Source organism: Anarhichas minor, unplaced genomic scaffold (assembly GCF_050575085.1).
Source record: "Anarhichas minor isolate MPS153535 unplaced genomic scaffold, ASM5057508v1 ptg000063l, whole genome shotgun sequence".
Lineage (NCBI taxonomy): Eukaryota > Metazoa > Chordata > Actinopteri > Perciformes > Anarhichadidae > Anarhichas > Anarhichas minor.
The window spans coordinates 1,539,909-1,564,965 of record NW_027466509.1 but is presented as its reverse complement, the minus strand read 5'-3'; the positions used below and the strand labels follow the sequence as shown (position 1 = coordinate 1,564,965).

Below are 25,057 nucleotides of genomic sequence, written 5' to 3'. Positions count from 1 at the left end.
TTCACCACTTCCTCTTCTGACTCAGTTCAACCGCCGGTTCCTCTAAAGACGTCACACACACACGTGTTGCTCAGAGTCTCATGTGTGAGAGGCAGCGGAAAAACCCTCGATGTCAATGTTTAAGACTTCCATTGTTAAATAGCGTTGGAGATTTTGTCCTTTTCTTTTAACGAAACATGAACTTCAGATGACTGCACAGAAAGTTGAGAACAAGCAGGAAACAGATGAATGTATTTATTTAGAGAATAAATCCTGCATCAATATTTTAAGATTTCCGTTACACTTTAAAATTATTTTGTTCTTTTTGAAACCATCACACAAAAAATAGACAAGTACAATTTATGTAATTTAAAAAAAATGTAACTGTACACAGAAGAATATACCATTTATTGCAAACTGGACACCTCAGAAACTATAAACATTCACCTAGAGATATGAAGACACACAAACACGACTGATGATACAGCTCTCTCCTCCTCTTCTTCTCTGAAACAGACCTCCAGTATCATGAACGTGTCACAGAGCTGTTCCGGTCCATTTGAATGGGTGAACTCCCAGTAACGGTTCCTCTTTTAGATACCAGATGAACACAAAACGGAGCCAAAATGATCCAATATCCTCTCTAAACAGAATAATGAACAACAAGTCCCTCTGAGAGGTGATGCACTGATGATATTGATTCACAGGAAACCTGGTCCAACAGCACTATGTCACTTTAAAAGAAGACATTCTGTCCTTGCTTTAGCTGAACGCTAATAAAAAGCATCTCATTTAGAAAAGGTGGGTTTCTTTCATTCAGCAGCCATAAGGCCGTTCAAACACTTACAAGCTGCACTTACATATCTCAGGCTCCAGCTGACCTGGCAGCCAAGTATCACACGGTGCTTTAGGATGCTGTCGGAGTGAAACCCTCTGAACAAACTATTGCTAAAAGGTTCGATACCTAGTTTGTGCTCAAGATGTTTAAAAGACAAGCTGCACTACAAATGCACCTGCAGGAGACGTGATAAGTGATGTGGGGGAGCAGACAGTACCGTTCCTAAAAGAACAGAGCCCGGACGGGGGGGGACACACACACACACACACACAGAGAGAGCGAGCCCGGACACACGGACGGGGACAGGGGGGGACACACACACACACACACACACACACACACACAGAGAGAGCGAGCCCGGACACACGGACGGGGACGGGGGGGGGGACACACACACACACACACACACACACACACACACAGAGAGAGCGAGCCCGGACACACGGACGGGGACGGGGGGGGGGGACACACACGCACGACGTGAATGTTGCAGAGAGTGATGTCTCTCTGTAAACATGTGTTCGAGAACATCTGCAAAGACATCAATAAATAAGAGAAAGACAGAAACAAAGTCTCTCCCAACCCTGGTTCACAAAACCCTGACCCCCGCCGGTAAAACCACGACCCCCGATAGAACTGGAATGAGTAAGAACAGTAAGGGTACCCAGCCCCTATCTTCACAACATTGAAATATAAATGTCTGATCTGCTGTCAGTTCATTGATAACGGACACATACGATATTCAGAGAAGCGAGGCCAGTTCACAGAACACCAGACACCACCCAGACACCACCCTCACAGCTGCTGCTAGTCCACGTACAAGTGTGACACTAAAAACCAGACGACTCAGTAGTACACTCAGCAAATACTTCCATGATTACCAACTCTGCCAGGAAGCAGTGAACTCTATTGATCACATCCTAAAAAAGTAACAACCACTGTTGAAGGAACTAGCAGGCGACCTACATTCATGAGGAGAAGAAGCGCGTTAGTCCTAAATCCAGGAAGAAGAGCAGTCACACACAAGAGCTCTGGAAACGTCAACAATCGAGAATAAAATGTGCACGAGCTGCAACGAGCCGATAAAAACCCTGAAAGAGTCGAGACGATGTGAAGAGAGGTCGCTCTGCCTTCACTCTGCAGCCGTTTACACCAAACACATCAGGCCAAGAGGAGGTTCTGATGACCAGAGGAGCACAGAGTACCATCTAGCTGCTGCTGTGGAGTTTAATGCTGGACACCAGCACAGGAGAATGAACTGCCCATCAGACAGGAACCTGTTCTCAACCGGAGAGCAGTAACAATCTGACTTCGGTTATGTCAATATTATAAGAAACCAAAAACCTAGACCAGAGAAAAGAGGTCAGCAAGTCTAGAACCTTCCACTAGCGTCACAGATCAGAGGAAGCAGCTGGTTCAAGTAAAGGAGACCAGCACCGAGTCTCTGCCAAGTCCACTTTGGATTAGTTTGTAATCCATGAAATAAAATAAATTAAAACACAACTACTCTTTACTCGCTGTGATGAATTAAATCCCGTGATTGGTTCTGTTCTGAACAGGAGTAGTGCTTCATAAAGGACTGTGTCCCTGTCCTCCAGCAGCCTGAGGGCCACAGCGGTGTTGGCTGACCCCTGACCCCTGCTCAACGTCAACCTGTGCTCACAGAGCAGAGCGCCACCCTCAGTACTCAGGAGCTCTTCATGCAGCTGGGCCGTTCTTTTAACCACAGCTGATTGTTACACAAGGCAGCGTGTTCTCTGCCTTCAGTCTGAAGTGAACCTACATCCACTGAAGCAGTGTTCACCTGAGCGTGGGATGAATGAAGTGTCTGCCTCACTGAGTCCATTCACCACGTAAGTCATGAGGCAACAGCAGCTAGTTACAGGCCTCAGCCAGAGATCACACCGTGAGCAACATCAGCACCAGGTCACGCTTTGTCCTTTCATGCTCCTGCAGAGGTGAAGCAGGAAAGACGAGCAGTATACAGACGGACAAGAACACCGTCTTAAAACTAAAGCCATACGCATCCACGTACCTTCCTTTACTAATCTAACCAAGCTTCCTGAACAGCTCGGCCTGCCAGATAACACATGTTGAAGTTAACAATGACAGCAAGTCCTCTACAGAACAAGACATCCGATATCCAACCATGAGACAAGGCTCGCATTACTCACTGGAGTTGATGCTAAACACAGACTCACTCATGCTGCTCAACCTGCATGAACACATGAACACATAACCAAATGAATGATTTGCTTCATTATGTGTCAAACCAAAAGCCTGCCCACTCATCTAGAGCTTCTGAAACTCGGACCCCGGATTCTGGGGAAGTCGGACAGTTTTTATCATGTTCCACCTCCACACACAGTCCAGTTCATTGGGAGCAGCCTGAAGAAGTAATCACACTTCTCACACAGAGCCTCTGGACTGGAGTAGCTCACAGTGTTCATGCATCCCCAGCTGCTACAGTACCAGATGAATGTGTGTGTGTGTGTGTGTGTGTGTGGGCATGGAACTGTGAACTATCACTCAGTGGCTAATCCACAGTGTAGTGTTTGACAGCAGGAAGACTAGACTGCTGCTGAGCTGCGTGCCGTGGGACAGTGGGACAGTCCGTCTGTCTCATCTCTGAGCGGTAGCAATAAAGTGAACAGAAAACACACTATGTGTAGCAGCAATACAACTAAGCACTTACATTAAGACTACAACTCACTGTGGGCTGTCAATTACACACTAGGCTGAAAATAACAAATGTATATACATATATAAGTGTGTGTGTGTGTGTGCAACCCTGTGATCTGGAGCCTGATGACATTGTGGTAAGAGTCTAGAGAGGAGTGAGTGGAGTACCTTGCCGTTGACGGTGTGCTGTGTTAACCAACAGATCTAAATGTTAAAGTAGTTGCTGTAGATTGAGCAGTGCTACTGAGAGCCCTTAACCTGAAGCCTCTTCATACACTATATACATGGTTCTGATCTGCATCAGAACCGATTGTTAATGTTCTGCTGGGTGTTGGTGGCCTGTGATGCATTAAGGGGTTTTCTCTGAACTGGCAAAAATAAAATACTTGGGAAAATCTTGAGATCTTGTATTTTGGAATCACAATGACGAGTCATTGTGATTTGCTGTAACAAGCATTCCAATTCCAACGTCTACATTATGACTGAAGCCTCGATACAGCCCTAGTGTGCAGAGGAGCTTTCACCAAGGGAACAAGGGAACTCCAACGTTGACGTGTTGTGCTTCAGTAAAACTAATTATAGCTGGGAAATATTAGCAGAGACGAGTGGAGGTTCCCATCCAGACTAAATCACCAGCTTCACATGTGAGATGTCCCATCACACTGAAGGGGCTCATGACGAGTGAGCATCTGCAACACGTAAGCTGATCAGGTGACCTGAACCAGCAGCTCCAGCATTATGGCTGTTGAATGGATTTAAATATTTTGGCTATGATTACAGTGCTCCTCAAAGGGACTGACGGACTATTCTACTGCTGAAAATGAGCAACACAATTTTGCAGGCTATGTGCAAAACATCAGTTTTAACCTTTTCCTCAAAACAAGTGAAAACACCTCGGAGCAGGTCAGAGTGCGTAACGATCAAAGGCATTTTAACATCCTTCTAGAAACAGGAGACAAGTATTTCACCTAACGAGCAGATCTCTGTCTCTATGATTCACGATCAGACTAAATGTCGTACAGTTATTTCTACAGTTACTGAGCGCTGCGGGGAGTGGGCGGGGTCGTGGTCTGCCAGGACAGTGGGCCTGTGGCCCCCCTGTGGCACGGGAATGCTGCGGCTTCTCTTCAGGGAGACGACCTCTCTGCCCCTGCTGTGCGGAGCCTAGAGGGGCATCAGCCTGGTGGTGTGGAACAGAAGGGGGTTCAGGTCCTCGGCATGGACGGCCCGATGGAGCGACGGCTCCGAGCGACTCCGCTCGATTTTTGGCAGCAGGTCTTGAACCTGCTCGATGGACACGAGGATCTGATGAAGGAAAACCAAATGTGAGGCGGGATTAGTTAGGAAGAGAACGATGACAGAAAGGTGGTTCCACTGCTACCTCAGTTCATAGCAGATGAGAATACGGTGCTGATTTCATGGGACACCTTCTGGGACATAAACTGTGAACTGATAATGTCATAACTGTGTATAATGTAGTAATAATAGCTCAAAATGTGATAATCAGCAGATAATGTAAGAAAAACATGAGTGCATGACGTAATAACAATTATCTCATGATGTAATAAGTTATTACATCATGAGATAATTATTACATTATAAAAACAGAGTACTGTCCTAAAGCAGAAGAATGGTTCTATTGCTACACGGCACCAGTGGAGTCCTTAGTGTGAAGCAACTTGTCTCTTGAACGTGACTACAGGATATCCAATGACCTGGACAACAGAGAACTCAGCAAGGAGTCGACTCCACAGGTGAGCAGTGTTGAGCACGTAGGGAGCGTGAGGCACGAGCCCGTCAGATCCCGATCTGTGTGCCTGTATCACACGTGCGTGCAGGGCATGTTTAGAGACTAACTAAACCCTGTGTTACAGTAACTGAATAATTATGTAAGGAGCAATTATTCCACACGTGAAGAATCATCCAGCATCATCTCTGTAAAGGTTCTGTGTCGTCAGGTCACTAGATATATATTGTAGATATCTTGTAGTCGTGAACTTTGTCACACATTGAAGATTTGATCAGTTTGGGAGTGAGTGATGAAGATGTGGTCTAGAGCAGACGGAGAGAGTCCAGCTGCTTTAAATGAAGGACTCCACAGTGTCCTGTAAAACTAGAAGAGGTCCTAAACTTAAAGAAGACGAGGAGATTATAATGTAATCATTTCCTCAAAATATAATAACTTACTATACTATGCACCAAACTGTTGTTACATTATGCTCTCCTGGTTTCTTGTGGGAAGCTAGTACACGACTCACCTGTGGAAACAGAGGCCTCTCGTCCCGTATGAACTTCTGACAGTCAATGATGAGCCTTTTCATTGACTTGGGTGAGGTACTATACATCTTACTGAGGTCTGGAGACAAGTAACCACGTCCAACCATGAAGATTATCTGAGAACAACACCACAGAGGGAACCGTGAGTTAGATGTGAGAGTGCTGTTCATGTAGGGAAACAGTGATAGTGACATAAACCTAAGCTACAGTAAATACACTTAGTATTTCTGATCAGCATGCATGGCAATAAATTACAATAAAACAGGACCAACGCCAAATGTTGCTATGCTGTTAGCTCTGTTATTTAGCTCACGCTAACCAGCGCTAACTCTCCTCGAGCTGATTTCTACGGATGTGTGGTTCACAGTGTTGCAGTTTTAGGGATTGGCGAGCGGGCGAGCATTAGTGTCAAGTCCTGCTCCATCTGTTGGTCACTTAGTGAACACTGTGGTCCACACTGCAGGACACATCGACATGGACTAGATGGACCTGCCGATCCTCTGACTGAGGGGCGACCGTGGTCCACCACTGAGCCACAGTCGCCCGTAAAGACGAGTTAAAGACGAGACGCCTCAAAAACTACAAATGACAGATGACCATGGCATTTGCTGTAGATAGTGATGAAGCATGGAAGATGAAACAAAGAGCAACTCGACAGAAAAATAATCGATAATAAATCGACTCAGCGTTTCTTTAAGGTAAAATGTCCACTTGTTGTCCCTCTTCCATTGGCAGGATTTGCTGCTTTTCTCTGTTTCACATCATTGTTAACTGAATATTTTTGGGTGAACTGTTGGTCAGACTAAACAAGCAATGGAAAGACGACACCTCGGGCTTTGTGTTGCACTGATTCACAACTTTTGGACCTTTTTTATATTAAACAATTAGATGAATCGAGGATAACATCTTCAGGTGGCGGGTGAGATTCTTGCTTCTGTGCCACCCTCGTGCCCACTCCTCCTTTTTACATCCTTCAAACTAATTGCTTTCTGGTGTGCAATAAAAAGACACCCGTGTGTCAAACTGCATCACATGCTGAGTCTATAGGAACTCGTGGCTGTAGACATGTAGCGTCTGGTTGTTTGTTAGCAGTAGGCATGTAACCCACACACACCACAACTTACAACCTTAACTCAGTAGACTCTAGGGATGGGTATCGTTTGGGTTTTTTCCGATACCGGTCCTAAAACGATACTTTTAAAACGATACCGGTGCCTAAACGGTGCCTGAACCGATACTTTTTTCTTCAAATTGAACAATATATTAACTGTTTAAAGTATACTATAAATATAAATAAATACAAAACACTTGGCTTCAAACTACAGCTTCAAACTTTTTAACTTCAAACTATGAACAATATATTAACAGTTTACAGTATACTTAAATAAATATAAATAAATACAAAACACACACACACACACTCTGTACACACACTACAGCTTCAAACTTCAGCAATTCTTTTGCAGAAATATGAGCATATTTTCCTTCTCTGGCAAAATACGACACTCCTGACTAATTTTATTTTACCAGTTGGTGGCGGTAATGCACCAATTCATCGTTTGCCAACCGCCACTACACCTCGAAGAAGAAGAAGGTTTCGCGTGGATGTTGTGCTTATGAGCGCCAGCGCTAAGTACCCGGATGTTGATGGAGGAAGTCAGTAGCCTGCCAGCCGTTTGACAGATCTCGGTCTCGTTTTTTTTTTTTTATAAATCATGGCCGAAGCTTCGCCAGAATGATGGAGGGGTTTGTTTCTAAGCGCGCACGGCTCGTCCGGTTGTAATAATACTATGAGTGAGGAGCGGAGGACCGAGGCTGCCAGGACGGAGTCATCAGAGTAGTGTAAAAAAAGTATTTCAATCGGCTCAGGCACCGAAAGGAAGCACCGAAATCTGCGCTGCGTTTCGGTCCGGTAGATACCATATTGTGCCATATTGGCACCGGGTTTCGGTACCCAACCCTAGTAGACTCTGGTACGATTGGACCGCCAGCTGCTCCACATGATTGGAAAGTTAAGTGTATTCTCATCGTCTCTGCATCCTGTGCTTGGCGCGGCTCAATGTGACTGTGATTGGTTTAAAACAACACAAACACGCCAGAGCAACCGTTCCTGAAAGCAGAATGATAAAGTGCGGCTCCAGACCTTTCCTGACGAGCTCTCTTGCTAAGCCGGACTAGTGTTGTGTAAACCCAAAGAGCAGTAGAGTCATGTCACCTGGTCTCTGTTGTTGATATTGGAGTAAGGCAGAGTCCCCGACATCAGCTCAAACAGCACCACTCCGTAGCCGTACACATCGGACTGGAACGTGTACGGGTTGCTGTCCTGCATTCGGATCACTTCAGGAGCCTCGGGGACACACGAGCACAAGACAAAAGGTGAGCAGTTCATTTGTGTGATGACGTGAGGAATCAAACATTCATTCAGCCGAGGCTTACCATCCACAGAATGGATCCGCTGGGCTGCTCCACCTGCTGAGAGCCGCTCCACCGAGACTTCACCGTGGCCAAGCCGAAGTCACCGATCTTCACAGTCCAGCCCTCGTGGAGAAAAATATCTAGCGGCAAAGCTGAGGAAACATGACTCCAAAGATCTGATGTACATATTCATGTCACCACAAACGAGCACAGAAAGTGAGAGCTGCTGAAAGCACCAACTGCAAACAAGTTCTCGGGGTTTAGCGAACGTGAATACATTTAGAATTACATTAGCCTAGAACTCAAAGTGCAGAGTCATAGGTCGGGGTTTTCAAACTGAAAATGTCTTCAAAGTGATGAAAATACGATCATTACATATCAATCCATTAGAGGGAGAACGTGGGCTCAGATAACAGCAGACGAATAGTACACGAGTCTCTCAACAGGTCTGGGCCACTCAGAAAGAGAAGTTCTCACCACCTATGAACGAATCTGTTCCTACGACGTGTTCCTGCACGAGGCCCATTGTTTGACGCTGACACCCTTTCACATCCAAGGCATTGCTTCATCTCAAAGCCAACGCACCAGTGTACAGAAGAAATAAATATAGTGAATGTATAACCGCCCCGATACTTTGACTGTTCTTGACATGTCTGCCTGTTTAAGATTATGATTCAGGTTCAACGTTTGTTGCTACAGAACATGTTGTTGGTTGAGTTCCAGGTGATTGAAGCACAAACACCTACATTGTTAAATGTTACCACTCGACAAGAAAAGGATACTGTTTGATTTCAGGTCTCGATGAATTATGTTCTTCGCATGAAGATAACTGAAAGGGGGAAAGAACATGAGTGATTTCATCTGTATAAGGTTATTAATACGTTATATTGCATCCTGCACAACATTAAGCCATTAGTCAGAGGTTCTCCTGCAGTATGAACAGCCTGCACTACGACTGACACCATCAGATCACACTGTTCACTGTTCAGACCAGAGCTGAAACACACTCAACAACATTTAAACTAATTCAATCCCATTAGGACGGTTCATGAAAAGTTAATATGATGCATCTCATGGACTCATTTCTCTACCAAACTAGCTTCCATTAAATACAAAGTACACAAAGTTGTGTACGGGAACAAACACAGCATCTACTTGACACTTGGTGTCTGGTGATTAAGATGGAATGTAGCAGCAGGTCTTACTCCATGCCCTGTGCCGTCTGTCTGGCCACATCAATGCGCCGCATCGTGTCAAACTTGGTTTCTGTGACGTGCAGATGGCGGTACAAGCTGCTGCCTTCACACCACTGTGTGATGATGGCAAAGTTGGGCTTCGTCATGTAGCCCATGAACAGCAGGATGTTGACGTGGCGGGTCTTCCTGCAGAGAACAGAAATCACAATCGCATTAGTCTCATCCATGATCAGATTATTAACTTATTCATTTCATTAAGATACAGTTATTGAATTGATATATTTGGAGTTATTATAATGTCCCACTAAATAGGTTAAAAGTCTATTTCTTCTGCTGGGCTGCAGTAAACGGGCCATAAACACACAATGAAGTCGGTCCGTGGCCGAGTTATTGATGAGGTCACACCATTGGTCGGTCTAGTTCTGGAGTTTACCCACTGGCCATGCTCTCTCAAAATGTACAACCACGGAAACTCATGAAGAGAAAGTGGAACGAACACACTGATGATCTCGCACAAGACTAAAATCTTAAAATCTCCCCCCAAGTAAACAGTTTGAAGTAACCAGGTCCTGTAAGAAGCATTACATTCAGCGCAACGAGAAAGTCACGATTGACTCGCCTGAGACCAACAGTCACATGACAAAGATTCTGTGAAACTTCGACTGAACTGCTGAACACGGAGCAGAGGAGAGAGGTTGTATGTGAATATAGCTCGTAGAACAAATATTGCAGACCCCTAAAGAAAATTGCAGAAGAAAATGTAAAGGGTAACTTGGGTATTTTTCAAGCTGGACTGACTGACTGTTTAGAGGTGGAGATGCGAGTGCTCTGGACTTGTTGTTGCCAGTTATTCAGATTTCACAAAGAGACGTGACCTTTTGTGGGACGTGGACACAAATACAACTAGACAGGATAAAGTGAAACGTTACAGAAAAGCTTTTACTTACAATTATTTAATAAAATATTGAATATATTACTTTTCCAATATTTTGACTGTTCTATACATGTCTGCCTATTAAAAGATTAGGATTCAGATTTGTGGTTACAGAAGATGTTGGTCCAATTTTTTACACTTCTAATAACAATCTGAGCCCGTCAGTGGCAAAAACAAGCACTTTGAGTGAACTTCCGGTTACCCATCGACGCCGATTAACCTCACAGCTCGTTTCATTCTCCATCAGCACCGGACCCATTAGTCACACTAACAGAGGAAAGAGGGTCCAGGTGGAAAAACACCAACGTGAGCCTTCAATATCCAGGAATTCAGGATATAGACACTACCACTCACTGTCTGTTGAACAATGCGGCCACAATTTAACACACTGACCAGACACGGTCAGACCATATACTGTCTCCCTTAAACAGATCTTTACTCATCACAAAGGTTTCATAAGTCAAAGCCCATTGATGAATACTGTAAATATATATTTATCTAAAGAAACCGTTTTAATGTTGTCGTCAGTGGCCTTTTTCAAAGAAGTAAGACTTCAGCTTACGTAGAGAACAGACAGCACTTCTCACCGTAACACCTGCATCTCGTTCTTGAAGGCCTGCAGCTGTTCCGGGGTCGGCTCGGTGACTTTAAGGATCTTGATTGCCACGTCTCCGTGCCACTTGCCCTTGAAGACTGTTCCAAAGGAGCCGGCACCTATTCTCTTCTGAATGGTGACTTCTCGAGAGTGGACCTCCCAGTAGTAACTCGAGTCTCTGTAGCCCCCTCGGTGCTGAAACATCCCGGAGAGTGAATGTTTTGAACTACTAACTCACAGCATAAGCAAATCCCTTTGAGATTTTTGCACAACCATTTTGTGAATAGCACTTCAAGGGTTTTGCCGTCACTACTAACTCTCCACACCCCGTCTGAAGGATGCGGTCAAAGACTACATACCACTTTCTTGTTGTCGGACGAGGAAGGCTTGCGCTCCTTGTGCTCTGAGGGAGACTTTGGCGGTCTCCTCCCCGGAGAGCCGATAGAAGACGGTGGGCTGGTGGAGGGTTTTGGTGAGGGTTCAGGACCTGCAGGGAGGAGAGAGTACTTCAAAAAAAAGGACAATAACACCACATGTAAAATCACAAATGAATACAGATTTAAATATATAAATAAGTACAAAGTTCACATACCCATTGTGTTGTTGAATTTTAGTGCTTCCTAAAAAGGAGGAGATACCCTGTATTTTAAATTCACGTATGATGTTTAACACACAGGTAAGGAAAAGGTGCCGAGGTCAGCGGTTTGAGGACTTTATATGGACCAACACTTTTAAGCACTGGAGCTTGATGATGTCATATAAAATGATATCAAAAAGCAGGCAATCGTTAACACCGTTTACCTTCGTAGATACAATCGGATCCTCTTGACAATAGCAAGAAATGAAAACATGGGCCGAGCAGCCAGCACTGACCTCTATGATGCTGGTACCAGCGGGGCCCACCGTGCTGACCATATGGACATTGGGAGTGGAGGTGGAGCGATGCCTCTGTAGAGACTGGCCATCTCCACTCGGCATGGGGAAGCGAAAAGCTGAGGTCGGGGACAGGAGGTCCATCCTGAGTGATCGAGTAAAAGAGACAGAATATATATATATATATATATATATATATATATATATATATATATATATATATATATATATATATATATATGAATATATATATATATATATATATATATATATGAATATATATATATATATATATATATATATGAATATCAGCTTCACAGACTAGGACTACACTGTCCCCTAAAGCTTAGTTTGTACTCGCCGTAGTGAAGCCAGCACCAGAAAATGACACAAACGTCGTGCGTGTTGGCTCCACAAGTGGTTGTGGTCGTGCAGCTCTGAATTTTTGTATCTTGGCGCGCGATCATGTGACACAAATAGTTCCCTGATAAAAGCACTATCTACATGTCATGGGTTTATACAAAGAAGGCCGATTCGCTTTTAAATGCTTTATAATTAGGTCTTAAAAATCTACGTTTGAGTAAATATTTTGCAGCCAAATCAAATAGTTCACTAGATATTCAACCTTTGTTTCTTTAAAGTGCCTGGAACACTTGACTTCTTTCTTTACAGCGCTCTACAGTAGTCCATGAAGAGGAGATATGAGTTTACAGATAGTTACAACCCCTCCTCGGCATTGTGGAGGCTGGTTTATGGCATTTTGACAGTCTATGGGTTACACTTGTTGTCTTTTTGATTTTGTTTGTACGCCCTCTGGTGTTTCGGAGAATAATGCAGCGCACAGCACAGAGAGTATAAACGCCTCCGTACATACTCGCCCGTCTGCGGCGCCAAGCGGGAGTATAAACTAAGCTTAAATCTACTTTGTTTAGTATAGGCGCTTACCCAGCAGGCTCTGGGGTTAAGGCTAGGTTGCTCTGCGATGGGGAATTTTCTGGCAATAGTATCCGTGGGTACTCATCTGTGCAGGAATGAGTATCAACCCTGGACAAAACATAGGAGAGAAGGGATAGCACAAGAGACATAATAAAACAATGTGTCAGACAAAGGAACACTCATTTACATTAAGGACCTAGAGTTGTTCTTGTAATTACATATCTATATGCAACCCCCATAGACTGATCTCTGCCATTAACCTGTTTAAGATTTTTATGATCATACTGTTAACTTGATTTTGGCATTGTACGTAACTGTTATTTTAGACTTTTCAATTTGCACTCTACCCACTTTGTATTACCACTGCTGCACAGCAGCTTCCCTTGAGATGAATAACGTTTTATCTTATCTGTAATTTATGCTTTTTCTAACTGGGCTCCCTGACTCAAAGACGACACTCAGCCGATAACAAAAACAGGAACCATCATCTGATGAGCACACCAACGTAGCCATTTGTTGGTTAGGGTTCATGTCTTTCAGAACAAAATACATTTATCAACAACATTGGCAAACAGAAACACTGATCAGATCTCATAATCTCAGCCAAAAAAAAGGACACAAAAATCTATGAAAAAATAAAATAAAAGTAATTGGGCTTCCCCCTTCCATCCCACCCGTGCTGTAGACGGCAGCTCTGAAATAACTCATTCCCTCGTTGGTATCATAGAGACACCTGGTGCCCGTATAGATTTACACCCACTGATGAACTGAATCACTGCTCGATCCTGAAGTTCTCCCTCAACTCACCGTTTGGTCACCGTATCCATGTCCACGCACACAGTAGGGACCTTGCTACTGCAGTGCTGGTGGAATTTGTAGCCACATGTCTGACATCTGAAGCCGTTAAAAAGAAACTTGTGGCAAAAATCACAGTAGGCCAGTTTGAAGAAGGTTTTCCGTACCTGCACGATAAAGAGGCCACAAAAGTCACTTTTACACCAGCAATGTAATTACGAACCCAAACATCAGGTGGAACGCCAACCAGGCCAGTTGCTGACAGGTTGGCATTATGTAAATAAAGGTATTTAGCCATAAACATGGAGATGTATTTGCCAGCTACTTACAAAGTTGTGCATGGTGAGGGGAATATCATCCAGGACCTCGACTAACAGCTCCTCTCCAACCAGAGGAGTGATGTCTGTGTCCCAATCAGTCAGCCTCTTACGACTGGAGAGGCAAGAACACATTTGTATACATCATCAGCTTTAAATACTTTCAAATGAATTCAATCAAAACCTGAGGCGTCCATCTACACCATACATACAGATGGCCACAATTACCTTGGTAAGTGCAATGTTACTATTTTGATGAAACTGTAAAAAAGTAGATCCAAGAATTTCCCTTTAAAATCTCACACACACACACACACACACACACACACACACACACACACACACACACACACACACACACACACACACACACACACACACACACACACACACACACACACACACACACACACACACACACACACACACACACACACACACCAGAATTCAGCCAATTGTTTGCTGTTGCCTCTTGATCCGTTATGTTGGCGATGAGGAATGCAACCCATTATCCCTGCATGGTGTGGGAGGACATTCAGAGGACAATAATGCAATCTTACCCTTCTAGAAGGCGAAATACAGCACAGCAGTCTTGGCTCAGGCCTCTCACTTTGAGCGCTTTATCGAGACTCTCGTACACGGTCTGTCCTTGGCGAACATTCACCTGAGAACAGGAAACAGTAGTTGAACAAATGGGACTTTGAAATGACGTTCATTGGCCAGGTACACACAGGTAACAAGGAGGAATATTAGGAGTACTGAGAAGCAGAAATGACAGCTGTAAATTGACTTCATGTTGACATATAGATTACTCATGCTGTGACAGAACTTCACACACATAGCAGGCCCAGCTCAGCTCCACACATGGCCTGCTATTTTACAGTAGAGAGATATGGATAGCATGAGGAGCCTATTGTTTCAACCATTATTACAATAATGCACAACCATTTTCACTAAGATTCATATTTTGCGCGTAACAGGATAATTTAGCAATTATTTGTCAGAATATGAACACAAGATATCTGATAGGGATGATAAACGTTGGTGGCAGGCACCATCTGTGAAATCTGAGCCCATCTGTGTCTCGCTTACTCATTAACAACCTGGAAAAGATGTCGAATTTTGTGTGAGTAATTACACTTACAACCAACAGTGCTACCACAGAGGTGGTAATAGTCAGCTATCACTTATTCATCTTGTTACAGCATACTCACATCGATGTATTCAGTATGTCAAAATGTGTTGTTTAAATGTTCTGCTGCTTCATTGTTTAGGAGCAGTATAGAGCCAATCATCTCACCACTGTCCTCTGTTTGTTGGGGAGGTAGACTCGGATGGTGCCCCCACCTCGGGGTACATCCTCCGGACTAGTCTCCCCCGAGGAGGAGTAGGAGGAGGAGGTGGAGGACATGATGAGAGGCAGGAGGAGCTGGGACACGGAGCACTTAGACGCCACAACCTCAGGAGAGCTTCATGCACAGTGGAATCCAGAAGAGTTAGCCCTTTCCTAGTTTCCTGCAACAACATGGACATATTTCAGTTTGGACAGAATATCTCCACACATCTATACCTCCTGTGTAAATAAAGTGGATCAGATTGTTGGGGGGGGGGGGGGGGGGGGGGCATTTTGTGGATTGAGGATGTAGATGCCTCGCCTTAGTAATCAACCATAAGAATCCAACATCAAGCACAAAGTCTAATGCAAACACCCTTAACACTGAACAAACAAGCAGAAGACATGCAGCTAAAAAGCACATCCAAACAAGCAAAGCTGTAGTTATCTGTATAGAAACTGGCACGAATCAGGACAAAGAGTTTCAGTAGTTTGTAGTCAACAATACAAATGTACATTCTATACATAATGTGCAAATGCCAGTATACACATAAAGTTGAGCACACTGATTTCTGGCAGATGTTAGTTTCTTGAGACTTTTGAATCATAATGCAGAATCCCGTTACACTGAATGAGAATGGATCTGTGCTCTCTCAACAATGCCCTCATCTGTATGGAGAGTGGACACGTTATGACAGGTACACTGAATGTATCCTGACGAGCTGCGAGAGGCTCACAGTTATCATCCTGTCGATAACAACAGCTGATTGCCTAAGTTCTGAATGATGTCTGAAGATACAGGAGAGAACGCCACCCGGTCTCAACGTCAACGCAGTGCCTGTGGAACTCCGCAGCACAGACGAACGACACCGATGATCACATTTAACAAAACTACTATGAACGTTACCCTACGTAACGTGACAACGTATGTGTCGGGCCCATCTTTAAAAGCAATGCTGAATTGCAGCGCTGAAAGTCAAAGTTGTAAACCAGCGAACTGCTAACGCTAACTACTCGCATGCTAATCCTACCTAACGTTAGCCATTTAGCTTAGCGTGGGATTTGCCTGCGATGCGAAATGACATTTCGAGTTTTAGAAGGCCATGTTTCTCTCGGGCGATAGTTAAACGATTAAAGCAGACTAACAAACAACTTTTAGAGGTAGACTGGTAGGAAGTGGGTAAAATGTTACATGATAGCAACATCGCGTTAAGTTAACGCTAACCAAAGTTATCAAATCCTTTCAGAACGACTTGTACTGCGCGAGCTAACGTTAGCTGGCTAAATGCTGAGTGGAGCAGGAGAGGAGATTATCTGGCTCGCGTGAACACAGAGGCTAATTTATCTTACTTTAACGTGTAGGGCTCTTATGCTACTCCCTGCCAGCTAACGTTAGCCAATGTAGGGGGTTTTACCACCGCGTCAGCTTGTTGGTTACTTCTGATGTCTTCCTAAAATACACAGCAGCGACTTATTTCATTGACACGAGTAAAACAGCACTTAACAGTTGTTGCTATAACGCTAGCTACATCTGTCAGGATAACAGCGAAACCTTCTTCCCTTAGTGTCTTCCGTGCAGTTTGGATAGAAGTTAAACGCTTACCTGTAGCAGCCATCTTGAATTATTTCAAGCTGAAGTCGGATCTGTCAAGAACTTCGGGGAAAGCGGAAAACCTCCGAAATGCTTCTTCTTCATTGGTTGATTCTTAGCTGCGTGAGGAAAAGCACAGCACGCACACAGTAACGTCCATGACGCCCAGTGGGTGGCGGCAGTTCACCGTCATGTATCTTCTGCCTAGTGCTGTAATTATGATTACTCTGGTGAGTGAGGTGAATAGTTGTTTTAAATGTGGACTATTAGCCGACAGGATGAAGTACACGTGACATGTTTGCTAGATAGTTAAAGCACACAGTTATCTTTCACAATAGTTCAGGAAAGGAGAGAAAAAACAGAGGAAAACGTCAGTCAGAAGGATTATGGATCATCTTAGTGGAGCTGTAGAGATTTAAAGAACTCAACATGGCAGCAAGCTGGACACCACTGAGACAGTGAATTCGGGACTTTTACTCGTGCTTTTAGTGTAGGGTTTTGAATGCATGACTTGAATGGTTTGTGAGTGGTGGAGCATTTGACATTGGTCTTGTTACTTGTACTCAATGAAAGAAGCGACTTTTCCCACAGTTGTTAGTTCGTTCGTTCCTTTCCCTGTAAATGTGTCCGCATCACGTGACTCCACCACACTCCAGCCAGCAGGTGGCGCTATACACAGGGCTCCGTTTAAAAGTGAAGAAGAAGACAGCTATCCCAGGGTGCACTGCTGCTGCAGTGTCCGACATTACCAAACTAAACAGACGAGATGCTGCAAGTGGTTTGTGTTTGTGGCCACTAATAAAGACTCAGATATCAGGCAGATACTGTGTTTCCATCACCCGCTCCAGGATGAGCGCCATGCGAACCATCCTGAGCTCCGGCGCGCTGGTGGCTTTGCTGGGGCTTGGCTACGGGATGTGGGCTATCATATCACCGGGAGAAGAAAGGCGGAGAGAGCTCCTCAAGGTGATTCATGGGGATAACACTCAGTGTGTAAACAAACCAAGTCTTTTAAATAGCGTGTGTACTCTGTACTGTTAGTGTAGTCCCAGTCAAGAGCGATATCGTTTTTATTTGTTAAAAGCTTGCATTCATTCATTCATTCATTCAATTTAAATTTTATTTTAAACTCATAAGAGGTTCCATGTCAAAAGAAAGAAAGAAAATAAGACCTACAAGATAAAAGCACACAGCCCTGGGGGGCTCCGGTGTTCAGAATCAGCTTTATTGGCCAATGTATGCGTTCTGATGTAGGTTGTTATTTTCAAGATGAGTGATGGCTGAGTGGAGACGGCATCCTCTGTGGATCTGTTGGCTCTGTGTGTAAACTGATGAGGGTCCAGGCTGGCTGGGATGTTGTTTCTGATGAGCTGGAGAACCAGCTTCTCAAAGCACTGCATCAGAATGGGGATGAGTGATTCAGGGCGGTAGTCCTTTAGACTGCAGACTTCTTAGGTACGGGAACGATGAAGCAGATGGGAACACTCTCCTGTGACAGTGATATGATGAAAATATCAGTGATGACATCAGTTAGCTGGTTGGCACATGTTGTTAGTACAGGACCAGGGATGTTATCAGGCCCAGCAGCTTTACCCATATTCACTCTCATCAGGGTTTTCCTCACATCCTCTGGGGACACTGACAGTGGCCGGTCCTCTGGGGACACTGACAGTGGGCCGGTCCTCTGGGGACACTGACAGTGGGCCGTCCTCTGGGGACACTGACAGTGGGCAGTGTTCTCCTTTTTCTATTTATATCTCTGTCATCGTTGAAATCATCAGTGAGAAAATGGCCAAGATATTCTATGTATTTATTAGTGCTGGGCAAGTTAACGCGTTAATTTCGCGTTAACGCATTCATTAATGCATTTTTTAAATTTATTATAATATATATATTTTTTATTTTTATTTTATTGAAAGACAAGAGACAATACATATAAATAACAACAAGAGGATGACAAGAACAGTGGGATAAAAGCCAGCAAACATCCTATAGTCAGGTGTGTGTGTGTGTGTGTGTGTGTGTGTGTGTGTGTGTGTGTGTGTGTGTGTGTGTGTGTGTGTGTGTGTGTGTGTGTGTGTGTGTGTGTGTGTGTGTGTGTGTGTGTGTGTGTGTGTGATAATTAAAAAACAACAACAAAAAAAACCAGGTATTTTTAATTTATTATTATTGTAACAGACTGTCTCATGTTTATCGTTTTGTATTGGAGATATGATGTCCCTTCAGGGTTGCCGTAGAGAAAAGGCGACTTCCGCTTCTGGTCGAAAGGGGGGGGGGGTCAGAAATAAAGAGAGAAGCTGCACCAGCTGTTGCTCTCCCTGGAGACTACTGGACATCGCTGCGGTAAACTCAGCAGACACTTACATGTTAGTGCACCTATATGCTGACATTCACGGTAAACGAATTTAAACGGTACAGATCGGGAGCGAGCAAAGGACTTTGAAAGTTAGCGGAAAGATTAACGTGAGACAACATCCGGTTTCTTCAGACGAACATCCGGTTTTCAGAATAAGATGCCAACAAAGTATGAATTATATTCACATTAAGTATAAAACATGCTACCTGCATCTCGTGAACCAAATGTTATTGCCCTTTTGTTCATATAGCAGTACTTTTAAAATAAAAGTGCACAATACACTACTTTTGAATTCATTATTGAACTTTGCCATAACAATGCGATTAATCGCAAAAAATCCATTCGATTAAATATTTTAATCGTTGCCCAGCACTAGTATTTACATAAAAGCCATTCGTTTTGTATTTATAAATAATGATATATCTAATTCTTGATGATTGCAGTCATTTCTAGTTTTACTTTCTCTTACTATGTTCATGTTATTCACAAAAATGCCAAGGCAAATTGCTTGTATGTAAAATCCTACTTTGCAGTTAACCTGAGTCTAAATGATGAGCTGACAGTAAACAGTCTGCTCCAGTTTTCAGTTACTCTCATGTTGACTTGTTTCATTTTTCACAATAAATCAAAAAGATGGACAGAAGTTTAAATGACATAAAAGCAGCTTTAAGCTGCTTGTTTAATGTTAAGCCCTGCAAAAGCTTTAGTAACTTGTCTTTGTTACAGATTGGTTGCAGATATTACGGACTGAATATAAGACATGTGGCAGCTTTGTATAAAGGCTGTTTTTGCATCTGAAATGGACAAGTGAATATGTTTGCTAGGTTCTATAATTTGTCTCACAAAATGTTGACCTCATTTCTTTGCATGTGTTCAATACGAACACATGCAAAGAAATGAGGTCAACATTTTATTCCATGTGTTCAAATATAGTAATTGATTGATTGAGACATTTATCTGCCTCTTGCTTACCGCCCATCAGAATCTGCCTGAATCGAATCCAATGAGAATGGAAGAGACGAGGAAGAGGAACGTTCTGGTGATGCAGGCGCTGAAGGACGCTGCTGAAACCAACAACAATATTGCAAGAGGAGTCGGAGGACCTGCAAAGTAGACCGGCCCAGCTCCGTGTATTGAATGCTGCTGGCTCTTCAAATAAAGATGGACATTATGTGAGACGTAGAGATTGTTGTCTGATTGTGTAAACAATTTACCATCGGATGTTGAATTGTTTATTAAAACTCAGTCCCAGTTATGATCCGGTTCTAGCATTCATGTGTTCACAAGTTAGTTTAAGAGGCAGGTTTGATGATGTTTTTTACTCTCAACAAATCCCATGAAAAGACCAAAACCAACAATGGATGTACTACAAACAGGTGTTGTGTATTGTGTGTATACGTGTTTGATGCTGGGAGTGGCTGTGGCTCAGGAGTCTGAAGCGAGACACTGAACCCCAACTCCCAAATGGTTTAACAAGCGCCTCGCAAAACAGAGACATTTTAAGGATTTGTGTCTCCATCAGGAACCGTTGTGCTTGCTGCTGAGAACCATTGACCTTAGATGGAAGTCAGAGTATTGAGAGATAAACACATTGGTTTTTGGTCTTCTTATGGCGCTTGTTGATAGTAATGCAAAATCAAGAATAATGGCAGCATTGTCCTTCAAGTGCTCTACTGTTGCTGGTGCAAACACTTGCTGCAGGTTTCTGATCCCTGCTTAGTTCAGCTGAGAAGAGGTCAACTATCTGGTTGAAGTGACAAACTGATGGTTACCAGGAGGAATGTGTTCATCTCCCTCATCTTCTTGCTCTGGTGCGTTGATGACTGATCCACTGTGAGCAGCAGCAACATTAAGGTGGGAATTCAATGTCACAATTTCAATTTTCATGTTGAAAAAATATTTGATTTCATTCCAAACTGACTTTTGTCACTCAGTTGACCAAAGTTGGGCAGTCCCGGTTTGCAATCATGTAATTCTTTTCCTCCGTCACTAAAGGTGCCCTAGTGACCTAGTGACCGGGCCTTTGCTGTCCAGGCTCCTCAGCTGTGGAACTCTCTGCTTGGTGAGCCAAGGCAGGCAAATTCAGCCTTGTATCAGTCTCCTCTTTCAGGGGGTATCCCAGTACTTGTACGTGCATGCATAAGGTGTCGGAACCTCACCACGGTGCCTTCCAACAATGGCCCTCTACTCTGGAAGAAAAGGGAACTAGTACAAAAAAAGAATAAGACCAGTTGGTAACTCAAACAAAACAATGAGCAGGTGACCCCACAGAGGGAAGACAGGGCTCAACATTCTGCAAAATAATTGAATTTGATGTTGTGGCTCTACTCACCACCTCTGATATGGGATGTTAACACATGGAATCGCTACAATGGGGTTCCAAAACAACATCTCCAGCCAACATGTCAAACCAGAGCTGGAATAGAAGGCAGTCAACTGAGCATATTAAATGATCATTTCAACTACATACCTGTAATACCAAATAGATGTTGTTGTGCTTTGTGAAATGCTTTTGTGTTTTGTGAAACGTTGCTGTGTTGTGACCTTCAGGGCTGCTGTACATGATACATAGATTCACAGCTGACATTTAAAACACAAGCTTTAAAGGTTGTGATCAGAAACTTCAGACATATCAGGAACAATTTTTGGTGAACAAAATCATTCTCCTTCATTCATCTTATATCACAAACTGTTTCCAGACACGTTTTACATTCTTCACTAAACAAACTGTGTCAACACCTCTGATAAATCCTGATTGTGTATGAATGATCAAAGCTGACATGACGATAGAAGATGATTCATTGTGCAGCCCTACATATAAACTACAATAACAGTCCTTCTCTGATGTCTAGAGGTCACTGAGCTCTGCTGCCTTCCCCTCAGCTGTTTAGTCAGATGAAGCATTACTGAGATCAACTGGAGCCACCGTGTTCACTCTGAACCTCCGTCATCTTCTTTCTCCAGACAGTGACTGAGTTGCACTGACAACACTGAGTTGTCTTCTCTCTTTCTCCTGTTTCCGACCTTATTCAATCATTTCTCTGCAGTTGGCTCTTTCTAGTTTCCCGTTGTCTCTTTTTGTCTCTTTGGGTTTCTTCTGTATAATAATATGAATCCTCTAGTTCTCTGATTCTTCAGATTATTGCTCTGTTCTCCTACGTGCTACACGTGTTTCTATGACTTCAAGAAAATGTGTTACGGTGTTATCAATAAAATGATCATTGAAATAGATATTTTGATATTTCTTTGATATTTTATTTATAGGAATTAGTTACAAACCTGAAGGATTTCATATAGAAAGAAAGTTATTTACTGAAACAAGGATTTGATCATTGAAAGATAAATTATTCTAAAATGTAAAAAAATAAACAAGGTAATATGATAAAATTAAAGACTATTTGAAATTAAATTTAAAAAAGGAAACAAACTTCTTGCTCATTCTTAGAAATAAAAATAAATCTGTATAAATATGTAAATTAAATGATCCCATGAAATCTACTGGTCCCAGTTCTTTCAGCATATTTACATCACAAACAAATCACGTTATTTACTCAAATCTTATGTTTCTTTAACTCTACATTTTCTTCATGTACTATCAAATTAAAGAACTAACTGGAATTGTCTGTTATTAACAAAGAAATACCACCATTATAAAAATCCTGATAAATCACTGAGACCTCACCACCCTCCCTGAACACCACAGAGAAATATCAGTTTAACAGATTTTGACATCAGCAGACTTTCCAATACTGAACCATGGGAAGAGTTTCTCAGTGAAAGTGTCTCTGTGAGTGTAGATGTGAGTCATGTCTTCAGGGTCGTAGAAGGACACGTCCCCCCTGTCATAGTCCAGCTGGACTCTGATCCTCTGGAGACTCTTCTTCACTATGACAGTCTGACCAGATCCATTAGTGTATTTTCCACTGTGATGAAGTAAACACCAGATTCCATATTTCGGGGAAGCGAGTAACTCTCCCTTCCTGTCAACTGACTCTTTAGCCAAACCTGCATTCCAGAAAGGATGGTCTCCCACCTCCACCTCCCAGCTGTGTTTCCCTGAGCTGAAGCCCTCAGAGCCCAGAACATTGACATACTCAGTGAATCTCTCTGGATTGTCAGGAAGCTCCTGGTTTGTGTCTCCATTTCTCACACTGGTCAGATCATCAGACAGATAGAGAATGGGGTGTGCAGTGTTTGGGTCCAGAATGACAGGACTGAAGTGGACCCTGTCCTTCATCTTCTCCAAGACTCTGAAGGACAGGTTGCCCAGGTGTTTGGCCACATCTATCAGCGCTCCTGAGACCAGCTGTGGATCTGACAGTGAGCTCTGGACTCTGGCTCTGGTCTGAGTGGCTTTATAACTGCTGAGGAATGACACGTTGTGTTTCTGCAGGTCTTCTTCAACAGCAGAGATGCTGTCTGACAGAGAGGAGATCTGCTCCTGAATCATCTTCATCTCTCTGCTGATAGTCTTCCCCTTCTGCTCCTCTTCCTCCCTCAGCACTGCCAGTCTGGACTCCTCTTCCTCTTTCAGGAACTGGTGGAGCTTGTTGAACTCTGCTCTGATCTGCCTCTCTGTGGACAACAGCTGTTTCTTGGAGTGTTGAATCATTTCATTGTATGTTTCCTCCACTTCTTCATATTTGTCCCTCTTGTCCTGCAGAGACTCTAAGTCAGATCTCAGCTGGTCCTTCAGGTCACTGACTGCTTGTTCTATAGGAACCAACTTGTGACTCTGGTGGAGAGAAAACTCACAGACAGAACACACAACTCTCTCTTCATCCTTACAGAACAGTTTAGTCTCTTCTCCATGTTTACTACACACCACCTCCACCTTCTCTCCTTTTTCTGTCTCAGATGATCCAGTTTTCTGTCTCTCAGCAAACGAGTCAGCCAGTTCCTTCAGTGGAAAGTTGACTCCTGGAAAGCCCTTTGAGGATCTTCTTTTACAAATGGGACAGTTTTTAGTTTTAGCTTGTTTCCAGAATTGCTGCAAGCAGCTTGAACAGAAGTTGTGGTTGCAGCTCAGAGACACAGGATCTCTGAACGTCTCTGAACAAACATGGCAGTTCAGGTAACTTTCAACAAGAACTATTTTCTCAGCCATTTTCTCTGATATGTGAATATCTTTAAGCAAGACTCACCAAATCTGTGTCTCTTTAAATTACAGATAACAATGCTTCTGATTTAATAGAGATACTTCTCCCTGTAATGGCGTCTCTCAGCTCCGTTCAGCAAGGTGGAAACCAGCTTTAAGTTTCACTTTCTATCCTGACATTTCATTTCTTTACCAGCAGATGGTAATGTTTTGTTAATAATCAGATTTTACACCAACTTTCCACAACAAGTGCCTGAGAATTGTTACTTGGAGAAAAAATATTTATTTGAAAGTGTAAAAAAACAAAATCAACATAATAAAATGCATTGACATTGCAACATTTTCTGATTCCAGAAATATTTTAAAACACAACATTTCATGATTCAGTTTAACTTGTTTTAGGAAATAATCACCACGTTAAATCATGTGTTATATATAACACATGATTAGATCATGATAACACATGGTTGTATACAACCAAAGTGTTAAATTAGACAGTGAGAAATACTGTAAAATCTTTTATTTTTGGAAAACATTTCCTCTTAAAATACACAAGCACATGAAAGAGCAGGAAATATTTACATATGCATATGAAAAATAAAACTTAAATAATCAGATAGAAATGTCTAACTTTTTAGTATTTAGTTCACTGGATTACCCAAAATCATAGTTTTAATGTACTATATCACATTGAAGCAAATATTTGTAAATAAATACAATATTGTGATAAAGAAGGAAGATTTTCAACATTGACCACAATGACCTACTAGCGACAATATATATCACTATAGTCTGTAAAGTATCTTTTATTTATTACCAATGTATTTGGCATAAACCAAGAC

At 42.9% G+C, this 25,057-nt stretch overlaps 3 protein-coding genes across 5 annotated transcripts; 1 reads left to right on the top strand and 2 right to left on the bottom strand.

Annotated features, from left to right (window-relative positions):
• Positions 1-219: 219 nt before the first annotated feature.
• On the bottom strand, positions 220-16,925 carry araf (A-Raf proto-oncogene, serine/threonine kinase). 2 transcript variants are annotated; one of them, XM_076078184.1, is made up of 16 exons: positions 16,774-16,925; positions 15,138-15,352; positions 14,398-14,501; positions 13,850-13,952; positions 13,533-13,687; positions 12,735-12,833; positions 11,790-11,934; positions 11,509-11,536; positions 11,276-11,403; positions 10,909-11,111; positions 9,397-9,573; positions 8,974-9,020; positions 8,213-8,331; positions 7,992-8,123; positions 5,758-5,892; positions 220-4,804 (listed from the first exon to the last, which is right to left on the bottom strand). In XM_076078184.1, the coding sequence occupies exons 2-16, from the start codon at positions 15,246-15,248 to the stop codon at positions 4,664-4,666; spliced, it is 1,827 nt and encodes a 608-aa protein (XP_075934299.1). In that variant the 5' UTR covers positions 15,249-15,352; positions 16,774-16,925; the 3' UTR covers positions 220-4,663. The 2 variants fall into 2 exon arrangements, with proteins under 2 accessions (XP_075934299.1, XP_075934300.1); XM_076078185.1 differs by lacking the exon at positions 12,735-12,833.
• A 107-nt stretch (positions 16,926-17,032) lies between these two features.
• Positions 17,033-22,348, top strand: uqcc3 (ubiquinol-cytochrome c reductase complex assembly factor 3). 2 transcript variants are annotated; one of them, XR_012947635.1, is made up of 3 exons: positions 17,033-17,727; positions 20,100-20,971; positions 21,113-22,348. XR_012947635.1 is itself a non-coding variant. In XM_076078188.1 (2 exons), exons 1-2 carry the CDS (start codon positions 17,383-17,385, stop codon positions 20,229-20,231), a joined length of 477 nt encoding a protein of 158 aa, XP_075934303.1. In that variant the 5' UTR covers positions 17,033-17,382; the 3' UTR covers positions 20,232-22,348. The 2 variants fall into 2 exon arrangements, 1 of the variants encoding a protein (XP_075934303.1); XM_076078188.1 differs by having other exon boundaries at positions 20,100-22,348.
• Positions 22,345-24,351, bottom strand: LOC142933897 (nuclear factor 7, brain-like). Its single transcript, XM_076078186.1, has one exon. It carries the CDS (start codon positions 24,222-24,224, stop codon positions 22,833-22,835), a length of 1,392 nt encoding a protein of 463 aa, XP_075934301.1. The 5' UTR covers positions 24,225-24,351; the 3' UTR covers positions 22,345-22,832.
• Positions 24,352-25,057: the final 706 nt, after the last annotated feature.